This window comes from Triticum aestivum, chromosome 7D, assembly GCF_018294505.1.
Source record: "Triticum aestivum cultivar Chinese Spring chromosome 7D, IWGSC CS RefSeq v2.1, whole genome shotgun sequence".
NCBI lineage: Eukaryota > Viridiplantae > Streptophyta > Magnoliopsida > Poales > Poaceae > Triticum > Triticum aestivum.
Genome location: NC_057814.1, coordinates 558,420,692 through 558,442,997, shown reverse-complemented (window position 1 = coordinate 558,442,997; position 22,306 = coordinate 558,420,692). Strand labels below are relative to the sequence as shown.

The 22,306-nt window shown below is 45.0% G+C and overlaps 1 protein-coding gene across 1 annotated transcript; it reads left to right on the top strand.

Moving 5' to 3' along the window:
- The first annotated feature begins 9,295 nt into the window (after positions 1–9,295).
- Positions 9,296–13,615, top strand: LOC123164809 (nuclear pore complex protein NUP50B). The gene is made up of 2 exons (XM_044582398.1): positions 9,296–9,545; positions 11,822–13,615. The coding sequence occupies exon 2, from the start codon at positions 11,840–11,842 to the stop codon at positions 13,286–13,288; it is 1,449 nt and encodes a 482-aa protein (XP_044438333.1). The 5' UTR covers positions 9,296–9,545; positions 11,822–11,839; the 3' UTR covers positions 13,289–13,615.
- Positions 13,616–22,306: the final 8,691 nt, after the last annotated feature.

Below are 22,306 nucleotides of genomic sequence, written 5' to 3'. Positions count from 1 at the left end.
GTCAGAATGGTTCCGGGTGAGTTCGGGCATATACCGGAGCACCGGGAGCTTACCAGAACCCCCCTGGAGGTATATGGGCCTTATTGGGCCATAGTGGGAGAGAAGAGAGGGAGGCCTAGGAGGGCCCCCCAAGCCCAATCCAAATTGGGTGGGGGCCGACCCCCCCCCTTTCCTTCCCCCTCTCTCCCCTTTCCTTCCACTCCTAGTCCAACTAGGGAAGGGGGAATCCTACTCCCGGTGGGAGTAGGACTCCCCATGGGGCGCGCCATAGGAGGGCCGGCCCTCCCCCTCCTCCACTCCTTTATATACGGGGAGGGGGCACCTCATAGACACACAAGTTGATCATTGATCTCTTAGCCGTGTGCGGTGCCCCCCTCCACCATAATCCACCTCGGCCATATCCTTGGAGCGCTTAGGCGAAGCCCTGCGCCGGTAGCTTCATCATCACCGTCATCACGCCGTCATGCTGACGAAGCTCTCCCTCGACACTCTGCTGGATCATGAGTTCGTGGGACGTCACCGAGACGAATGTGTGCAGATCGCGAAGGTGCCGTACTTTCGGTACTAGGATCGGTCGATCGTGAAGACGTACGACTACATCAACCGCGTTGTCATAACGCTTCCGCTTACGGTCTACGAGGGTACGTGGACAACACTCTCCCCTCTCGTTGCTATGCATCACCATGATATTGCGTGTGCGTAGGAATTTTTTTGAAATTACTACGTTCCCCAACAGTGGCATCCGAGCCAGGTTTATGCGTAGATGTTATATGCACGAGTAGAACACAAGTGAGTTGTGGGCGATAATAGTCATACTGCTTACCAGCATGTCATACTTTGATCCGGCAGTATTGTTGGATGAAGCGGCCCGGACCGACATTACGCGTACGCTTACGCGAGATTGGTTCTACCGACGTGCTTCGCACACAGGTGGCTGGCGGGTGTCAGTTTCTCCAACTTTAGTTGAATCGAGTGTGGCTACGCCCGGTCCTTGTTGAAGGTTAAAACAGCACATACTTGACGAAAAATCATTGTGGTTTTGATGCGTAGGTAAGAACGGTTCTTGCTCAGCCCGTAGCAGCCACGTAAAACTTGCAACAACAAAGTAGAGGACGTCTAACTTGTTTTTGCAGGGCATGTTGTGATGTGATATGGTCAAGACATGATGCTAAATTTTATTGTATGAGATGATCATGTTTTGTAACGAAGTTATCGGCAACTGGCAGGAGCCATATGGTTGTCGCTTTATTGTATGAAATGCAATCGCCATGTAATTGCTTTACTTTATCTAAGCGGTAGCGATAGTTGTGGAAGCAATAGTTGGTGAGACGACAACAATGCTACGATGGAGATCAAGGTGTCATGCCGGTGACGATGGTGATCATGACGGTGCTTTGGAGATGGAGATCAAAGGCACAAGATGATGATGGCCATATCATATCACTTATATTGATTGCATGTGATGTTTATCCTTTATGCATCTTATTTTGCTTAGTTCGACGGTAGCATTATAAGATGATCTCTCACTAAATTTCAAGGTACAAGTGTTCTCCCTGAGTATGCACCGTTGCGAAAGTTCGTCGTGCGAGACACCACGTGATGATCGGGTGTGATAAGCTCTACGTTCACATACAACGGGTGCAAGCCAGTTTTGCACACGCAGAATACTCGGGTTAAACTTGACGAGCCTAGCATATGCAGATATGGCCTCGGAAGACTGAGACCGAAAGGTCGAGCTTGAATCATATAGTAGATATGATCAACATAGTGATGTTCACCATTGAAAACTACTCCATCTCACGTGATGATCGGACATGGTTTAGTAGATATGGATCACATGATCACTTAGATGATTAGAGGGATGTCTATCTAAGTGGGAGTTCTTTAGTAATATGATTAATTGAACTTTAATTTATCATGAACTTAGTACCTGATAGTATTTTGCATGTCTATGTTGTTGTAGATAGATGGCCCTTGCTCTTGTTCCGTTGAATTTTAATATGTACCTAGAGAAAGCTAAGTTGAAAGATGATGGTAGCAACTACACGGACTGGGTCCGTAACTTGAGGATTATCCTCATTGCTGTACATAAGAATTATGTCCTGGAAGCACCGCTAGGTGCCAAACCCGCTGCAGGAGCAACGCCAGATGTTATGAACGTCTGGCAGAGCAAAGCTGATGACTACTCGATAGTTCAGTGTGCCATGCTTTACGGCTTAGAACCGGGACTTCAACGACGTTTTGAACGTCATGGAGCATATGAGATGTTCCAGGAGTTGAAGTTAATATTTCAAGCAAATGCCCGGATTGAGAGATATGAAGTCTCCAATAAGTTCTACAGCTGCAAGATGGAGGAGAATAGTTCTGTCAGTGAGCATATACTCAAAATGTCTGGGTATAACAATCACTTGATTCAACTGGGAGTTAATCTTCCTGATGATAGTGTCATTGACAGAATTCTTCAATCACTGCCACCAAGCTACAAGAGCTTCGTGATGAACTATAACATGCAAGGGATGGATAAGACAATTCCCGAGCTCTTCGCAATGCTAAAGGCTGCGGAGGTAGAAATCAAGAAGGAGCATCAAGTGTTGATGGTCAACAAGACCACCAGTTTCAAGAAAAAGGGCAAAGGGAAGAAGGGGAATTTCAAGAAGAACGGCAAGCAAGTTGCTGCTCAAGTGAAGAAGCCCAAGTCTGGACCTAAGCCTGAGACTGAGTGCTTCTACTGCAAAGGGACTGGTCACTGGAAGCGGAACTGCCCCAAGTATTTGGCGGATAAGAAGGATGGCAAGGTGAACAAAGGTATATGTGATATACATGTTATTGATGTGTACCTTACTAATGCTCGCAGTAGCACCTGGGTATTTGATACTGGTTCTGTTGCTAATATTTGCAACTCGAAACAGGGACTACGGATTAAGTGAAGATTGGCTAAGGACGAGGTGACGATGCGCGTGGGAAATGGTTCCAAAGTCGATGTGATCGCGGTCGGCACGCTACCTCTACATCTACCTTCAGGATTAGTTTTAGACCTGAATAATTGTTATTTGGTGCCAGCGTTGAGCATGAACATTATATCTGGATCTTGTTTGATGCGAGACGGTTATTCATTTAAATCAGAGAATAATGGTTGTTCTATTTATATGAGTAATATCTTTTATGGTCATGCACCCTTGAAGAGTGGTCTATTTTTGTTGAATCTCGATAGTAGAGACACACATATTCATAATATTGAAGCCAAAAGATGCAGAGTTGATAACGACAGTGCAAATTATTTGTGGCACTGCCGTTTGGGTCATATTGGTGTAAAGCGCATGAAGAAACTCCATTCCGATGGACTTTTGGAATCACTTGATTATGAATCACTTGGTACTTGCGAACCATGCCTCATGGGCAAGATGACTAAAACTCCGTTCTACGGTACAATGGAGCGAGCAACATATTTGTTGGAAATCATACATACTGATGTATGTGGTCCGATGAATGTTGAGGCTCACGGCGTGTATCGTTATTTTCTCACCTTCACAGATGATTTGAGCAGATATGGGTATATCTACTTGATGAAACATAAGTCTGAAACATTTGAAAAGTTCAAAGAATTTCAGAGTGAAGTGGAAAATCATCGTAACAAGAAAATAAAGTTTCTACGATCTGATCGTGGAGGAGAATATTTGAGTTACGAGTTCGGTCTTCATTTGAAACAATGCGGAATAGTTTCGCAACTCGCGCCACCCGGAACACCACAGCGTAATGGTGTGTCCGAACGTCGTAATCGTACTTTACTAGATATATATGGTGCGATCTATGATGTCTCTTACTGATTTACCGCTATCGTTTTGGGGTTATGCTTTAGAGACGGCTATATTCACGTTAAATAGGGCACCATCTAAATCCGTTGAGACGACCCCTTATGAACTGTGGTTTGGCAAGAAACCAAAGTTGCCATTTCTTAAAGTTTGGGGCTGCGATGCTTATGTGAAAAAGCTTCAACCTGATAAGCTCGAACCCAAATCGGAGAAATGTTTCTTCATAGGATACCCAAAGGAGACTGTTGGGTACACCTTCTATCACAGATCCGAAGGCAAGACATTCGTTGCTAAGAATGGATCCTTTCTAGAGAAGGAGTTTCTCTCGAAAGAAGTGAGTGGGAGGAAAGTAGAACTTGATGAGGTAACTGTACCTGCTCCCTTATTGGAAAGTAGTTCATCACAGAAATCTGTTCCTGTGACTCCTACACCAATTAGTGAGGAAGCTAATGATGATGATCATGTAACTTCAGATCAAGTTACTACCAAACCTCGTAGGTCAACCAGAGTAAGATCCGCACCAGAGTAGTACGGTAATCCTATTCTGGAGGTCATGTTACTTGACCATGACGAACCTACGAACTACGAGGAAGCGATGATGAGCCCAGATTCCGCGAAATGGCTTGAGGCCATGAAATCTGAGATGGGATCCATGTATGAGAACAAAGTGTGGACTTTGGTTGACTTGCCCGATGATCGGCAAGCCATCGAGAATAAATGGATCTTCAAGAAGAAGACTGACGCTGATGGTAATGTTACTGTCTACAAAGCTCGACTTGTTGCGAAAGGTTTTCGACAAGTTCAAGGAGTTGACTATGATGAGACCTTCTCACCCGTAGCGATGCTTAAGTCCGTCCGAATCATGTTAGCAATTGCTGCATTTTATGATTATGAAATTTGGCAAATGGATGTAAAGACTACATTCCTGAATGGATTTCTGGAAGAAGAGTTGTATATGATGCAACCTGAAGGTTTTATCAATCCAAAGGATGCTAACAAAGTGTGCAAGCTCTAGCGATCCATTTATGGACTGGTGCAAGCATCTCGGAGTTGGAATAAACGTTTTGATAGTGTGATCAAAGCATATGGTTTTATACAGACTTTTGGAGAAGCCTGTATTTACAAGAAAGTGAGTGGGAGCTCTGTAGCATTTCTAATATTATATATGGATGACATATTATTGATTGGAAATGATATAGAATTTCTGGATAGCATAAAAGGATACTTGAACAAGAGTTTTTCAATGAAAGACCTCGATGAAGCTGCTTATATATTAGGCATCAAGATCTATAGAGATATATCAAGACGCTTAATTAGACTTTCACAAAGCACATACCTTGATAAAGTTTTGAAGAAGTTCAAAATGGATCAAGCAAAGGAAAGGTTCTTGCCTGTGTTAGAAGGTGTGAAGTTGAGTCAGACTCAATGCTCGACCATTGCAGAAGATAAAGAGAAAATGAAAGGTGTTCCCTATGCTTCAGCCATAGGCTCTATCATGTATGCAATACTGTGTATCAGACCTGATGTGTGCCTTGCTATCAGTTTAGCAGGGAGGTACCAAAGTAATCCAGGAGTGGGTCACTGGACAGCGGTCAAGAACATCCTGAAATACCTGAAAAGGACTAAGGATATGTTTCTCGTTTATGGAGGTGACAAAGAGCTGGTCGTAAATGGTTAGGTCGATGCAAGCTTTGACACTGATCCGGATGACTCTAAGTCACAAACCGGATACGTATTTATATTAAACGGTGGAGCTGTCAGTTGGTGCAGTTCTAAGCAAAGCGTCGTGGCGGGATCTACTTGTGAAGCGGAGTACATAGCTGCTTCGGAAGCAGCAAATGAAGGAGTCTGGATGAAGGAGTTCATATCCGATCTAGGTGTCATACCTAGTGCATCGGGTCCAATGAAAATCTTTTGTGACAATACTGGTGCAATTGCCTTGGCAAAGGAATCCAGATTTCATAAAAGAACCAAGCACATCAAGAGACGCTTCAATTCCATCCGTGATCAAGTCAAAGAGGGAGACATAGAGATTTGCAAGATACATACGGATCTGAATGTTGCAGACCCGTTCACTAAGCCTCTCTCACGAGCAAAACATGATCATCACCAAGACTTCATGGGTGTTAGAATCATTAATGTGTAATCTAGATTATTGACTCTAGTGCAAGTGGGAGACTGAAGGAAATAGGACCTAGAGGCAATAATAAAGTTGTTATTTATATTTCCTTATATCATGATAAATGTTTATTATTCATGCTAGAATTGTATTAACCGGAAACTTAGTGCATGTGTCAATACATAGACAAACAGAGTGTCACTAGTATGCCTCTACTTGACTAGCTCGTTGAATAAAACATGGTTAAGTTTCCTAGCCATAGACATGAGTTGTCATTTGATTAACGGGATCACATCATTAGAGAATGATGTGATTGACTTGACCCATTACGTTAGCTTAGCACCTGATCGTTTAGTATGTTGCTATTGCTTTCTTCATGACTTATACATGTTCCTATGACTATGAGATTATGCAACTCCCGAATACCGGAGGAACACTTTGCGTGCTACCAAACATCACAACGTAACTGGGTGATTAAAGGTGCTCTACATGTGTCTCCAATGGTACTTGTTGAGTTGGCATAGATCGAGATTAGTATTTGTCACTCCGATTGTCGGAGAGGTATCTTTGGGCCCTCTCGGTAATGCACATCACTACAAGCCTTGCAAGCAATGTGACTAATGAGTTAGTTACGGGATGATGCATTACGGAACGAGTAAAGAGACTTGCCGGTAACGAGATTGAACTAGGTATTGAGATACCGACGATCGAATATTGGGCAAGTAACATGCCGATGACAAAGGGAACAACGTATGTTGTTATGCGGTTTGACCGATAAAGATCTTCGTAGAATATGTAGGAACCAATATGAGCATCCAGGTTCCGCTATTGGTTATTGACCGGAGATGAGTCTCGGTCATGTCTACATAGTTCTCGAACCCGTAGGGTCTGCACGCTTAACGTTTGGTGATGATCGGTATTATGAGTTTATGTGTTTTGATGTACCGAAGGTAGTTCGGAGTCCCGGATATGATCACGGATATGACGAGGAGTCTCGAAATGGTCGATACATAAAGATCGATATATTGGATGACTATGTTTGGACGTCAGAATGGTTCCGGGTGAGTTCGGGCATATATCGGAGCACCGGGAGGTTACCGGAACCCCCTGGGAGGTATATGGCCTTATTGGGCCATAGTGGGAGAGAAGAGAGGGAGGCCTAGGAGGGGGCGCCCCCCAAGCCCAATCCGAATTGGGTGGGGGGCCGCCCCCCCTTTCCTTCTCCCTCTCTCCCCCTTCCTTCCACTCCTAGTCCAACTAGGGAAGGGGGGGGGGGGAATCCTACTCCCGGTGGGAGTAGGACTCCCCATGGGGCACGCCATTGGAGGGTCGGCCCTCCCCCTCCTCCACTCCTTTATATACGGGGGAGGGGGGCACCTCATAGACACACAAGTTGATCATTGATCTCTTAGCCATGTGCGGTGCCCCCCTCCACCATAATCCACCTCGGTCATATCGTTGTAGTGCTTAGGCGAAGACCTGCGCCGGTAGCTTCATCATCACCGTCATCACGCCGTCGTGCTGATGAAGCTCTCCCTGGACACTCTGCTGGATCGTGAGTTCGTGGGACGTCACCGAGCCGAACGTGTGCAGATCGCGGAGGTGCCGTACTTTCGGTATTAGGATCGGTCGATCGTGAAGACGTACGACTACATCAACCGCGTTGTCATAACGCTTCCGCTTACGGTCTACGAGGGTACGTGGACAACACTCTCCCCTCTCGTTGCTATGCATCACCATGATATTGCGTGTGTGTAGGATTTTTTTTTGAAATTACTACGTTCCCCAACAAATTTCCTGATGGAGACTTTTGGAATTCAAAATGCCCAAGAGCAGCATCCTACACATGGCGAAGAATTATGTATGCGAAGGAGCTCCTGCGGAGAGGATTGCTATGGAGAGCTGAAGACCAAAAACAAATTTCTATCATCCGGGACACCATACACGGGACAATGCAAACATTAATTCCTGTAGAAGATAGCCAAACAGTGAGCACTCTAATCTCTAGTAATGGTTCCACTTGGAAAGAAGATACTGTTAGAGAACTCTTTGATCATGGCATTGCAGAAAGAATTCTTAAAATTCCCGTAAGCTCTGAAGGGTGCAGCGACTTCGCCTCCTGGCCACATACCAAGACTGGAATTTATACAGTGAGGTCGGGCTACAATCTTGCAAGTACAAATTTGTTCTGGATCAATCGAAGCTCTGCCGGTAGTGGATCTTCCTTGAATCAAGATGTTATGCAGAAGTTGTGGAAGAATCTGTGGATAATTCAGTGTCGAGATAAAATGAAGATAGCACTATGGAGAATTGCTCACAATTGCCTTCCCATGGGTGATCAGCTCCACAAACGGTCAATTTCAACAAGGTATGATTGCATATATTGTAACAAGTTTGAGACCGTGGAACACTGCTTCCTTTTGTGCCATTATGTTAAAGAAACCTGGGCAGAGCTTAAAAAGTCATTTGATTTGTCTTTAAAACTGAAAAGCTTTGTCCATATACAACAATGGCTTCTGTATTGGATTGCTAGTGCCTCAGATTTACATGCACTGATCCTTGCCGTGGCGATTTGGCATATATGGGAGAACAGGAACAACATAAGAAATGGTGAAAAAATGGATCATCCTTCATGTGTGGTGGGCAAGATCAAAGCTTATGTTCATTTTATCTTATTGTACAATTTCAGGTCGATTGGCTCCAATAGGCGTGAGCACCAGGTGTCAATCCCGAAGTGGTCTCCGCCGCCGGCCGAGTCGGTCAAGGTCAATGTTGATGCTGCAATTTTTGCCCAGACTAAACGCATGGGCATTGGTGTTGTGATCCGAAATCATCTAGGTCTGGTGCTAGCAGCAAGCAGAGGGTTTGTTAATCATGTTGATAATCCGGAGCTCGGTGAAGCTATTGCAATGCGCCATGCGTTGATTTTTGCTGAAGATTCCGGTTTCTAGAAAATTTGTGTGGAGACAGATTATGCCAGTTTGATCAGCAAAATTAAGAGCAAAGTGAATGACAGGTTCTTATCCTGTTGTTTTACTCATGTTAGTCGATGTTGTAATGAGGCAGCTCATGTTCTAGCAAAGTCTGCTGAACATGATGAAGGGTCATACTGGTTTAATGTATCTCCTGAAGTTATCAGGACTATAGTTTTTTTTTTTACGGGTATCAGGACTATAGTTTGTACTGAACAGTTCTGAAATGTATGAATGAGGCTGCCCATTATCTCAAAAAAAAAAAAAATCCCTGGCGTCCCAGTACGGCAGCCTTCACGTGGCCTGCATCGGGGTTGGTCGCGTGGAGGGGGCACTGGGCACAGCGCAAACTGAACACTTCACTCCTGTTTCTCTCCTCCCCTCGCACCCCTGAAGCGTTTTCTTTTCTTCTGCTCCTTCCCACCGCCGCGGGCGACATGGCGAGCAGAGACCGGTGCTAGGGTTTGCGCCGCCGCCGCCACCACCGCCCACTCCCCACCCCCCTCCCCCACCTCCGTCGACCCCAGCCACTCCCGAGCCCTTCCTCCGTCGGACCACATCTCAGCCCAATTCCTCCGCCGCGGGAGCCCAGGTCGCGGCCCAAGCTCGCCCCGACGCCCAGTCGCCGCCGAGCTTGTCTCCGAGGTAAAAGTTCCGTTAAATTGCCTGTGGATGTATGTTTGCTGCTTGATTCATGTATGTGTGCGTGTTCTGTTGTGGTGTGTGTATGGATGAAACAAGAACAGCATGCGCGGGCGGTTAGATTTGCAGAAATTGTTTGTCATACACAGCTGAATTTTTTGGGGGAATAGTGGGCCTCTTGTGCCCGACGGAAAGGATTCGTCTTGATGCGCGTGCACCAGGAGATGGCTTGGATCGATGCGGTGGTGAGAGTCATTCCCCAAGCATCCTGACTCCAAGCCATCCGCGCGATGCGCTCCTTGTCCACCACATCAGGACAGTAGACAGTTGGCTCCTGAGCTGCAGGGAGCTTCGTTCTTTTTCACCCAAAAGCTTCAGAAGCATTTTAACTTTAAGTAAAAAAAGAAAAAACCTGAGAATTCCCACTTGTACATGTGGGAATACACTATGGATTCTCAAAATTTCGGAAAACAAATATTTTCGCCTCTACCATGTGCAAACAAACACAAGGAAAACTAGTGCTTCGATCTACTTATTTTTCGCACAGCTTACAGAGATGTATCTTTTTCTAAGAAAACAAATGTCCTTCCACATAATATTGCAATATTCATATGTGTAATTTGTTAAACTTCTTTCAATGTCCAAAAGATAAAGTTCTCCTTGGACCACTGCAGCTTCGGAGCTATTAGGACTAGGAGTTTCCATGCATTAGTATATATATTTGTGTAGGCTGGATTTGATTTGTACCTTTTAGTAAAATATTTCTCATCGATCATATATACAAATTCTCCTGCTTTAGATGTTAAAATACCACCTACTCCCTCCGTTCGGAATTACTCGTCCAAGAAATGAATGTATCTAGATGTATTTTAGTTGTAAATACATCCATTTTTATGACAAGTAATTCCGAACGGAGGGAGTACATGTGTAAGCATAATTTTGCGTATATAACATGCAAGCTTCTAGTTCTAGGAGGCGTTACCTTGCCCGTGGTATGTTAGTACTATGCCAACATCGTGATGCAGGAGAATATTTTTTTTCCGCAAACACAGAGCTTACCATTTGATATATTATTATTAGAGGCGACATATTCTTTCTTTCATGAATATTGTGTAGTATGCGGGCGTCTCTAAACATTTCCACCTCCATATCTCTTCGTGCTCCAACTGACTCCCAACTCAATTTTCCACTACCTATATTCCACCCTCCCACATTTAATTGATATCCTTTAAATAAAAATGTATTTGTAATGGTTGTATTTGTTGGCGCTAGTCTAATGGCGATATTTTTGTCTGTTCTATATATGCAAAGCCATTCGCTTCTTGGTTGTTGTTCCACCACATCGCAATGTGTCACCGTAGTGCAATTTATCTTGGATTCGTAGTCATTGTCATCCGGCAATGATGAGCTCACTGTTGCTACATCTTACCTAGCACACAGAGAATATCCGCAGTTGAATGTCCCACACCATGCTGGTTCTGTTCCCAGATGTCAGGTAATTGGACGGAAGGAACTATGCATGCCAGGGTTGCATAGCTATGGTAAAAGAGAAATGTTATCACAAATTCGCATTAATGTCATAGCATTGAAATAATTCTATGTAATTCACACACCTAGGCATATTGTGGATTTTAACAACATATAAGAGCAATCTTTACAAGTTAACTAACAACATATTGGCTGTAAACCCTTTGATCTTTGAAACAGTTGAGCCAAAACCAAACTGCAGACAAGAAGCTAAAATTTTAGTTTGACCTGTATTTTATCTTTGTTGCTCAAGCATCAAACAAAATTTTACCCAGAAATAATATAGATACTCCACTGCTGAGGATGGTTGTAGACAGAAAGCAGCAATGCTGGTGGGATTGGGATCCCATCTGAGATGCTCTTACAGTTTCTACGTGAAGTTGGGAAACTGCCGTTATGCTTGTTTCTTAGTCACAGGTCCAAGTACCATAATACATGATATGAGATTACACATTCATCTTTGCACTTTGGGTAACATTGCCTACATTATGGTTTTCCATTTTGTGTATGCCTGGTGTCTTCTCTTGGTTACATTTTCCCTACTTTGCCGTTATTTTTGTGTATGCCTTTCAATTTTCCTGGTTTATTTGAAGTTAATTCTGTGAATGGGCTTGGTATACTACAAAAAATGGAGCCTGCATAGTCAAATTTGTGTGTCTAAACTCTGCTATGCCCTATGATGATTGGAAGATTACTTGTATGAAGTTGTTTATTACTGTTTGCTTAGTTTGTTCTGATGTTTTCATATCCAGGTACTCAAAGCTCCTAAGATGGCGGATGAGGAACATGCTCAAACCTCTCGGAAGAGGGTTGCAGATAAACAAATCAACAAGGACAATCCTGAGCTTGATGATGACTCACCGGAGCAAGAGGGAGGAACATTTAAGAAAGCTAGTGAGGAAGTGATGGCAACCCGAAAAATTGTGAAGGTTCGGCGCCAGCAGCCGTCGTCAGCTCCTTCTTCTAATCCTTTCTCTGCAATTAAGTTTACCACAAGTGATTCCAGTGTTCAAGCAAGTATTCCTGTCTCAAAACCTCCACCGTCTGATGTCACAACGTCAAATGTAAGGGGCTCAATTGAGAAAGCTGATGAGGCCAGCAATGGAAGTGGGAAAGATGTTGACAAGAATGCAGATTCTAATGAGGTAGCAGAGATTCAAAAGGATGAATCGGGCCTGAATGAGTCAAATGCAGAAAACAAGTCGAATGCGCCAATGGAAGCACACTCTTCGCTTACTGAAACTGATAACAAGGCAGGCAGCACGGAGGTTGGAACTGGTGAGGATAAAGTGCTGGTTGGAGAACCCAAGGTAGATAGCAGCAAGACATCTGGAATCGAGGGTAAAACAGAAGATGAAGCTGCTAAAGTGAATGAAGGTGGAGATGAAGATAAAAGCAGCAAGGACGGCGCTGAGAAGAAAGATGAATCTGAATCAGGGACCAAGGATGAAGTGAATGAAGGTGGAGATGAAGATAAAAGCAGCAAGGACGGTGCTGAGAAGAAAGATGAATCTGAATCAGGGACCAAGGATGTATCACCAACACCTCTGTTCTCTTTTATGAATGTGTCAAGTGGTCATAACGCCTTCACAGGACTGGCTGGAACTGGGTTTTCAGCCTCGTCATTTTCCTTTGGCTCAGCTTCTAAAGAAAGCACAAATGCTCCCCTATTTGGGCTAAAGAACGACAGCGCATCCTTCCCTTCTTTCAATATCGGTGGTACGAACAACAACGGGAGTTCTGTTCCATCGCTTGTCGCTGCAGCAGAAGCACCAAAGAAATTCATCATGCCAGAGGGCCCAGTGGAGACAGGCGAAGAGAACGAGATGGCCGTGTTCACCGCGGACTCTGCAATGTACGAGTACCTCGACGGGGGCTGGAAAGAAAGAGGAAAAGGGGAGCTAAAGCTGAACATCCCAGTGTCCGGCGGCGAGAGGTCCCGGCTCGTCATGAGGGCCAAGGGCAACTACCGGCTGGTCCTGAACGCGAGCCTGTACGATGACATGTCGCTGAAGGACATGGAGAAGAAGGGCGTGACGTTCGCCTGCATCAACAGCACCGGCGACTCGCCGGGCAGGCTCACCACGTTCGCCCTCAAGTTCAAGGACACTGGCGTCAGGGATGATTTCAAAGCCGCGGTGGAGGCGCACAAGGCGAAGAAGGCCTCGGACGCGATGCCCAAGACGCCTGAGAGCTCCCCCAAGGTGTCTGATGACTGAAAGAGACCGCCCTGGTTGCGTGTTTCGATGATGTGTATGCGGGTTTGGAGGGGGGAGAGGGGCTGGCTGAAGTTGTCCTCGTTCATTCGGAGTCTAAAGTGCACCATTTTCTGTATTCTGTATCCCCATGTCGTGATGCCTTAAGATACATTTTGCATGCACGCGGTTACTTGGTTTCCTGCTGCCGTTTTGGAACGGTGGGTGGTCTGTTGAACATTTAATTGTTGAGTCACAATTTTAGCTTAACTGGAGAGACGAGGGAGACTATTAATTATGGGCACCGATCTGAGCTATATTCAGTAATCAGTAATGTCTGGAAATGAGTCATTCGTCAGTGGTGTATGCGTTGAGCTCTGTGTATTGCAGCAGGTTTCTTGCCCGATAAATGTCCGTTCATTTCCTCACATATCCCTTTTGTAGAAGACTAGCGAAAGGGCTATAAAAATCATAATTTTCAATGGCCATGATCACATTTTGCTGCATCACTGAGATACACTGTCACTCTCAATTTCGTGAAATCATGAACTTTTTTTTAAACTCGTGAAGATGTTTGAAATCGTGAATATTTTTCAAATTCATGAACACTTTTATAAATTTTTGAACATTTTTTAAAACCAATAATATTTTCGAATTCATGAAAATTTTATACTATTTGCAAACATTTTTAAAAAATATTGTCATTTTTTTACAGTTTACTTGAGTCGGTGAAGTTTTCTAGAATGGAAGAACATTGTTTGGAAATTGGAGGAACTATTTTCGAAATTCACGTACATTTTTTTTTGATTTAACAATTTTTTTATTTAATGAACATTTTTTGAAATGCACAATCATTTTTTGAATCAGCAAACATTTTATGAATGAATAATTTATTTTGTAAGTCACGAACAGTTTTTAATTTTGTAGTATATTTTTCCATTCATGGACATTTTTTGAATTGGTGAAATTTTGTTCAATTTCATTAATTGTTTTCAATACACAAACTCTTTGAAAAAATAATGCACATTTTTGATTTCCCGAACATTTGTTTTCAAAATTTCGTACAGTTTTTGAATCCACAATTATTTTATGATTTATTGAATATTTTATTTAAAAATTCCCATTTTTAGAAAATTTTAGAACTTTTTTATGTTCGAAATTATTTAAAGTAGAAAAAATTAGACGGAAAAAAGGAAAAAGAAAAAAAATGAAATTAAAAAAACAGGCAGCCCAGATATGGGCTGGCCTAAACAGGCGCGATGCATCTTCTCCCAGCATGTAGAGCGCAGTATGAGGTCCCTACTGCATGGGCCGGTTCAGGCGGAGGATTTTCCTGTGTGAAACATTTTTTATCACCTATAGCTGACACTGGTGGGTAATATTTTCCAATTTTGTGGGCAATTTCCTTGACGTACCACAAGAAACAATAGCCCTGATTTTCTTCTATTGTTGTTTCACCTTGCATACTTAATTGGAGGTTAAACGAGATCGAGCATCTCCAATAGACGGTTTATATGTTAAAATACCTAACTTTTGGATCTTCGACAGCAGAAAACGCTGCTCCAACAGATGGTCCATATGTAAAAAAAATTACATCACCGCCTCCCGAAGATGTAAAATTGAAAACTTCGTGATGCAAATTTACATCACGAGGTACAAGTGATGTAAAACCGCGGCCACCCGCGAAACGACCAACCTCCGGTTCATTTGTCTTCCCGCCCACCCGCCCGAGCACCAGCCGTCGGAAATCGCCGCCGGCACCGCCCAAATCGCCGTCGCCGCCGCCCTAGCCCGTGTTGCCCCTCCCCCCGCCGGAGGGCGTGTCGCAACCGCCCCAGCGCCGCCGTTTCGGGAAGCAGCCGCGGCTGGATTCGCCGACTCCGGCGGTCCGGCAGCCCGTATAGCTCCTCTCCGCCGGCTGTGGAGCTCCCTTCTCCTCTGCGCCGCCGTCCGCAGCAGCGACCAATCCAACCGGCGGCCATCTTCTTCCACCCCGCGCACAAGGTGTTCAACAGAATTCCCCAAGGTAAAAAAAACGACGAAAGTTGATGATTTCAATTGGGATTGGTAGTATGTTTGACGGTGGTTATCTGCATTGTAGATGAGCTCGGTTGACTCCTCATTCGTAGACGATTCATCGTCGGACGAGGAATTTGATTTGCATGAAGAAGAGGACATTGCTATGCTAGTGGCCATGCACAAGGGGAAGAAACCGAAGCACAGTGGTTCCGTCTATGTTCGAGCGTTCGTTCGGAGAGAACAGATTGATGCACACAAACGGTTGATGCGCAACTACTTTGGATCACCACCTGTTTTCCTGAAGAAATACTTTTGACGCCGTTTCAGAATGTCGAAAGACTTGTTCATCCACATTTGCAATTCTGTGAAGCGGCATAATCCAACCTTCGAGCAGAGAAGGAACTGTGCCGGGTTGCCTGGCCATACCATTGAACAGAAGGTCATACCGCTTTGCGCATGATGGCATATGGTGTTCCAGCAGATTACATTGATGACAACTTGGCGATGGCAGAGAGCACTTCTATTTTCTATGTCAAGCAATTTGCAGTGACTATGGTAGAAGTGTTTGGTCCACAGTACTTGAGAGCACCCAATGCTCAGGACACTCAGAAGCTTTTGGAGATGAACAAAACTCGACTGTTTTTAGGTATGCTCGGGTCTGTTGATTGCATGCATTGGAAATGGAAAAACTGCCCAAAGGCATGGCATGGACAATTCAAGGGTCGTGGGAAGGGTGCCACTATCATTCTTGAGGCAGTTGTCGATCATGAAACATGGATTTGGCATGCATATTTTGGGATGCCTGGATCTTGCAACGACATCAACATGCTCGATCGTCACCTCTGTTTGCCAAGTTAGCAAGTGGAGAAGCACCACTAGTGACCATCGAAGCAAATGGCCGCACATACAACTATGGGTACTATCTTGCAGATGGGATCTACCCAAGGTGGAGTACATTTGTCAAGCCGGTTGCAAAACCCGAAGGTAAGAAAGAACTCGTCTTTGAGAATGCACAAGCGGCCGCTAGAAAAGACGTTGAGAGGGCTTTTGGGATTTTGCAATCTCAATTTGCTATTGTGCGAGGACCATCTAGATTCGAGGATCAAAAGATCCTTTGGTACATCATGACTGCTTGCGTGATTATGCATAATATGATCATTGAGAACAAGCGTGGAAAGAATTTAGATTACAACTTCTATCACTTGATGGACATTCCTGTTAACCCCATGCGAAAAGAACAGTGGATAAGACGTTTCATGAAGGTTTACATCTTCGTTTTGGACCATCTTTTGGAGTTGCTCTTTTTTTACATCTCTGTTTTAGACCATCTGTTGGAGTTGAGCCTTTTTCGGAGATGTAAAAAGCACTTTTTGATGCTCCAAATTTGGACCATCACCGGTTTGGAGCACCAAAATATACATCATCTATTGGAGATGCTTTAAAAAACATATCATAGTAAGCTTTGTGACTCAAAGCCCACCGCGAGGTGGCCCAGGCTTGTGACTCCAAACCCACTATGTATATGGGGTGTCTCCACTTGAAGTACAATACAAGAGCGACTGACTGGAGGGTATCCCTTTGCGGGGACCTTGGGCGGACACTGGGGAGCGGTCCATGCGCATATGTGTGGTGTGCCTAGCCACGCCACGTGTCGCACGCTGAGTGCTTTCCGCACATGTTTTGAGGGTTTTCGGTTCGTTTTGTTTTTTTGGGAGGGGGGGGGGGGAGGGGGCGTAGGTTTTCGTGTTTTTACTTTACTTTTTTCTTTGTTACCTCGCGTGAAGCAAAACGTATCGAAAATACAAATGAACGAAAAAGACATAAAACACTCAGGTTACCACAAGTGTCACACATGCATTGATGTAGTAAGGCACTTGTCATCATAAGAGGAGGTGGGGGTGACCTTTAGAAGAGGTAGTCTTTAACTTGTGAATTTGGTACAAGACATGTATATTTAGTAGATCCATATAAAGCGACTCGTGCCCACGTAACATTTTTCCCTTGTCCATCTATATAAGAGGAGGAAGGGGCCTTCCGATCAGTATGCTCAATACGCCTCATAGCCTTTTAACACATCTCCTCACCGTATCTCTCAACATGCGGCACAATATACGTGCTATCACACAAATCCTAGCCCGCATAAAAGGAAACCATCAGTACTTTCCACAAAGGTGGGATGTAGGGCATCTCAAGGGTCTGAATCTGGGTAAATCCTTGTCTCGTGTGCACCCCTCTGAATTATCTATGCATACACCGCCCCATGATAATTATTGCTGAAAATTACACCGACACTAATAAAATGCAAGGAAGGTTTCCCTTTTGTATTGTTGTGGTTTCAAGAAACTTCCAGAACTCAAAAATTACATATAAAAAAATCAAGATCAAACTTCTCGGATGACTAAACGAAATAGAGGGGGTCCGTGCCACTTCCCGCATGGCCCGGGAGGGAGGGGTCATGCCGCCTTACCGCGTGGGAATCACATGAGTAGCGTGTGGGACCCACAGAGGTTTCCCAAGGGGGTCTTTTGGGTCATTGGGTGCACCCTCCATATAGCCCACATGACTCCTAAATCTTGTATCTTATTTATCTTAAGATGCACACATGCCAGTTGCCACCTCACCAAAAATGCCAACTCATCAAAGGCCCACCTCAACATGCATGAAAAAAAGTTTTCCATTATTAATTGATTCTCACTACTTCTATTTATCTCATAATGCACACATGCCACCTCAGCACAAATGTCACATCATCAAAGGCCCACCATAACATGTATGACAAAAGATTTTCATTATATTATGGTACTTACTGTTGGGAATCGTAGCATAATTTTAAAATTTTCCTACGTTCACCAAGATGCATCTATGGAGTGTACTAGCAACGAGGGGAAGGGAGTGCATCTACATACCCTTGTAGATCGCGAGCGGAAGCGTTCCAATGAACGTGGATGACGGAGTCGTACTCGCCGTGATCCAAATCACCGATGACCGAGTGCCGAACAGACGGCACCTCCGCGTTCAACACACGTACGGTGCAGCGACGTCTCCTCGTTCTTGATCCAGCAAGGGGAAAGGAGAGGTTGATGGAGATCCAGCAGCACGACGGCGTGGTGGTGGATGTAGCGGGTCTCGTGCAGGGCTTCGCCGAGCTACTACGAGAGAGAGAGAGGTGTTGCAGGGGAGGAGGGAGGCGCCCAAGGCTGTTCTATGCTGCCCTCCCTCCCCCCCTTTATATAGGCCTCCTGGGGGGGGGGGGTGCCAGCCCTGGAGATCAGATCCAAGGGGGGGCGGCGGCCAAGTGGGGGGAAGGGGTGCCTTGCCCCCCAAGGCAAGGGGGAACTCCCCCCTAGGGTTCCCAACCCTAGGCGCATGGGGGGAGGCCCAAGGGGGGCGCCCCAGCCCACTAGGGGCTGGTTCCCTTCCACTTTCAGCCCACGGGGCCCTCCGGGACAGGTGGCCCCACCCGGTGGACCCCCGGGACCCTTCCGGTGGTCCCGGTACAATACCGATAACCCCCGAAACTTTCCCGGTGGCCGAAACTGGACTTCCTATATATAATTCTTCACCTCCGGACCATTCCGGAACCTCTCGTGACGTCCGGGATCTCATCCGAGACTCCAAACAACTTTCGGGTTTCCGCATACATATATCTCTACAACCCTAGCGTCACCGGACCTTAAGTGTGTAGACCCTACGGGTTCGGGAGACATGCAGACATGACCGAGACGCCTCTCCGGTCAATAACCAACAGCGGGATCTGGATACCCATGTTGGCTCCCACATGTTCCACGATGATCTCATCGGATGAACCACGGTGTCGAGGATTCAATCAATCCGTATGCAATTCCCTTTGTCAATCGGTATGTTACTTGCCCGAGATTCGATCGTCGGTATCCCAATACCTTGTTCAATCTCGTTACCGGCAAGTCTCTTTACTCGTACCGCAATGCATGATCCCGTGACTAACGCCTTAGTCACATTGAGCTCATTGTGATGATGCATTACCGAGTGGGCCCAGAGATACCTCTCCGTCACACGGAGTGACAAATCCCAGTCTCGATCCGTGCCAACCCAACAGACACTTTCGGAGATACCCGTAGTGCACCTTTATAGTCACCCAGTTACGTGTGACGTTTGGCACACCCAAAGCACTCCTACGGTATCCGGGAGTTGCACGATCTCATGGTCTAAGGAAAAGATACTTGACATTGGAAAAGCTCTAGCAAACGAAACTACACGATCTTTTATGCTATGCTTAGGATTGGGTCTTGTCCATCACATCATTCTCCTAATGATGTGATCCCGTTATCAATGACATCCAATGTCCATAGCCAGGAAACCATGACTATCTGTTGATCAACGAGCTAGTCAACTAGAGGCTTACTAGGGACACTTTGTGGTCTATGTATTCACACATGTATTACGATTTCCGGACAATACAATTATAGCATGAATAATAGACTATTATCATGAACAAAGAAATATAATAATAACCATTTATTATTGCCTCTAGGGCATATTTCCAACAGTCTCCCACTTGCACTAGAGTCAATAATCTAGTTACATTGTGATGAATCGAACACCCATTGCGTCCTGGTGTTGATCATGTTTTGCTCTAGGGAGATGTTTAGTCAACGGATCTGCTACATTCAGGTCCGTATGTACTTTACAAATATCTATGTCTCCATTTTGAACACTTTCACGAATGGAGTTGAAGCGACGCTTGATGTGCCTGGTCTTCCTGTGAAACCTGGGCTCCTTCGCAAGGGCAATAGCTCCAGTGTTGTCACAGAAGAGAGTCATTGGGCCCGACGCATTGGGAATCACCCCTAGGTCGGTAATGAACTCCTTCATCCAGACTGCTTCCTGTGCTGCCTCTGAGGCTGCCATGTACTCCGCTTCACATGTAGATCCCGCCACGACGCTTTGCTTGCAACTGCACCAGCTTACTGCTCCTCTATTCAAAATATACACGTATCCGGTCTGAGACTTCGAGTCATCCAGATCTGTGTCGAAGCTAGCGTCGACGTAACCCTTTACGACGAGCTCTTCGTCACCTCCATAAACGAGAAACATATCCTTAGTCCTCTTCAGGTACTTCAGGATATTCTTGACCGCTGTCCAGTGTTCCTTGCCGGGATTACTTTGGTACCTTCCTACCAAACTTACGGCAAGGTTTATATCAGGTCTGGTACACAGCATGGCATACATAATAGACCCTATGGCCGAGGCATAGGGGATGACACTCATCTGTTCTATATCTTCTGCCGTGGTCGGGCATTGAGCCGTGCTCAATTGCACACCTTGCAATACAGGCAAGAACCCCTTCTTGGACTGATCCATACTGAACTTCTTCAATATCTTGTCAAGGTATGTACTCTGTGAAAGACCAATGAGGCGTCTTGATCTATCTCTATAGATCTTGATGCCTAATATATAAGCAGCTTCTCCAAGGTCCTTCATTGAAAAACACTTATTCAAATAGGCCTTTATACTTTCCAAGAATTCTATATCATTTCCCATCAATCGTATGTCATCCACATATAATATGAGAAATGCTACAGAGCTCCCACTCACTTTCTTGTAAACACAGGCTTCTCCATAAGTCTGTGTAAACCCAAACGCTTTGATCATCTCATCAAAGCGAATGTTCCAACTCCGAGATGCTTGCACCAGCCCATAGATCGAGCGTTGGAGCTTGCATACTTTGTTAGCATTCTTAGGATCGACAAAACCTTCCGGCTGCATCATATACAACTCTTCCTTAAGGAAGCCGTTAAGGAATGCCGTTTTGACGTCCATCTGCCATATCTCATAATCATAGTATGCGGCAATTGCTAACATGATTCGGACGGACTTCAGCTTCGCTACGGGTGAGAAAGTCTCATCGTAGTCAACCCCTTGAACTTGTCGATAACCCTTAGCGACAAGTCGAGCTTTGTAGATGGTCACATTACCATCTGCGTCCGTCTTCTTCTTAAAGATCCATTTGTTTTCTATGGCTCGCCGCTCATCGGGCAAGTCAGTCAAAGTCCATACTTTGTTTTCATACATGGATTCTATCTCGGATTTCATGGCTTCTAGCCATTTGTCGGAATCCGGGCCCGCCATCGCTTCTTCATAGTTCGAAGGTTCACCGTTGTCTAACAACATGATTTCCAGGACAGGGTTGCCGTACCACTCTGGTGCGGAACGTGTCCTTGTGGACCTACGAAGTTTAGCAACTTGATCTGAAGCTTCATGATCATCATCATTAACTTCCTCCCCAGTTGGTGTAGGCACCACAGGAACATTTTCCCGCGCTGCGCTACTTTCCGGTTCGGAAGGGGTGACTATCACCTCATCAAGTTCCACTTTCCTCCCACTCAATTCTTTCGAGAGAAACTCCTTCTCTAGAAAGGACCCGTTCTTGGCAACGAAGATCTTGCCTTCGGATCTGAGGTAGAAGGTATACCCAATAGTTTCCTTAGGGTACCCTATGAAGACGCATTTTTCCGATTTGGGTTCGAGCTTTTCAGGTTGAAGTTTCTTGACATAAGCATCGCATCCCCAAACTTTTAGAAACGACAGCTTAGGTTTCTTCCCAAACCATAATTCATACGGTGTCGTCTCAACGGATTTAGACAGTGCCCTATTTAAAGTGAATGCGGCAGTCTCTAAAGCATAACCCCAAAATGAGAGCGGTAAATCGGTAAGAGACATCATAGATCGCACCATATCCAATAGAGTGCGATTATGACGTTCGGACACACCATTTCTCTGAGGTGTTCCAGGCGGCGTGAGTTGTGAAACTATTCCACATTTCCTTAAGTGTGTACCAAATTCGTGACTTAAATATTCTCCACCATGATCTGATCGTAAGAATTTTATTTTCCTGTCACGTTGATTCTCAACCTCACTCTGAAATTCCTTGAACTTTTCAAAGGTTTCAGACTTGTGTTTCATTAGGTAGACATACCCATATCTACTTAAATCATCAGTGAGAGTGAGAACATAACGATATCCTCCGCGAGCCTCAACACTCAT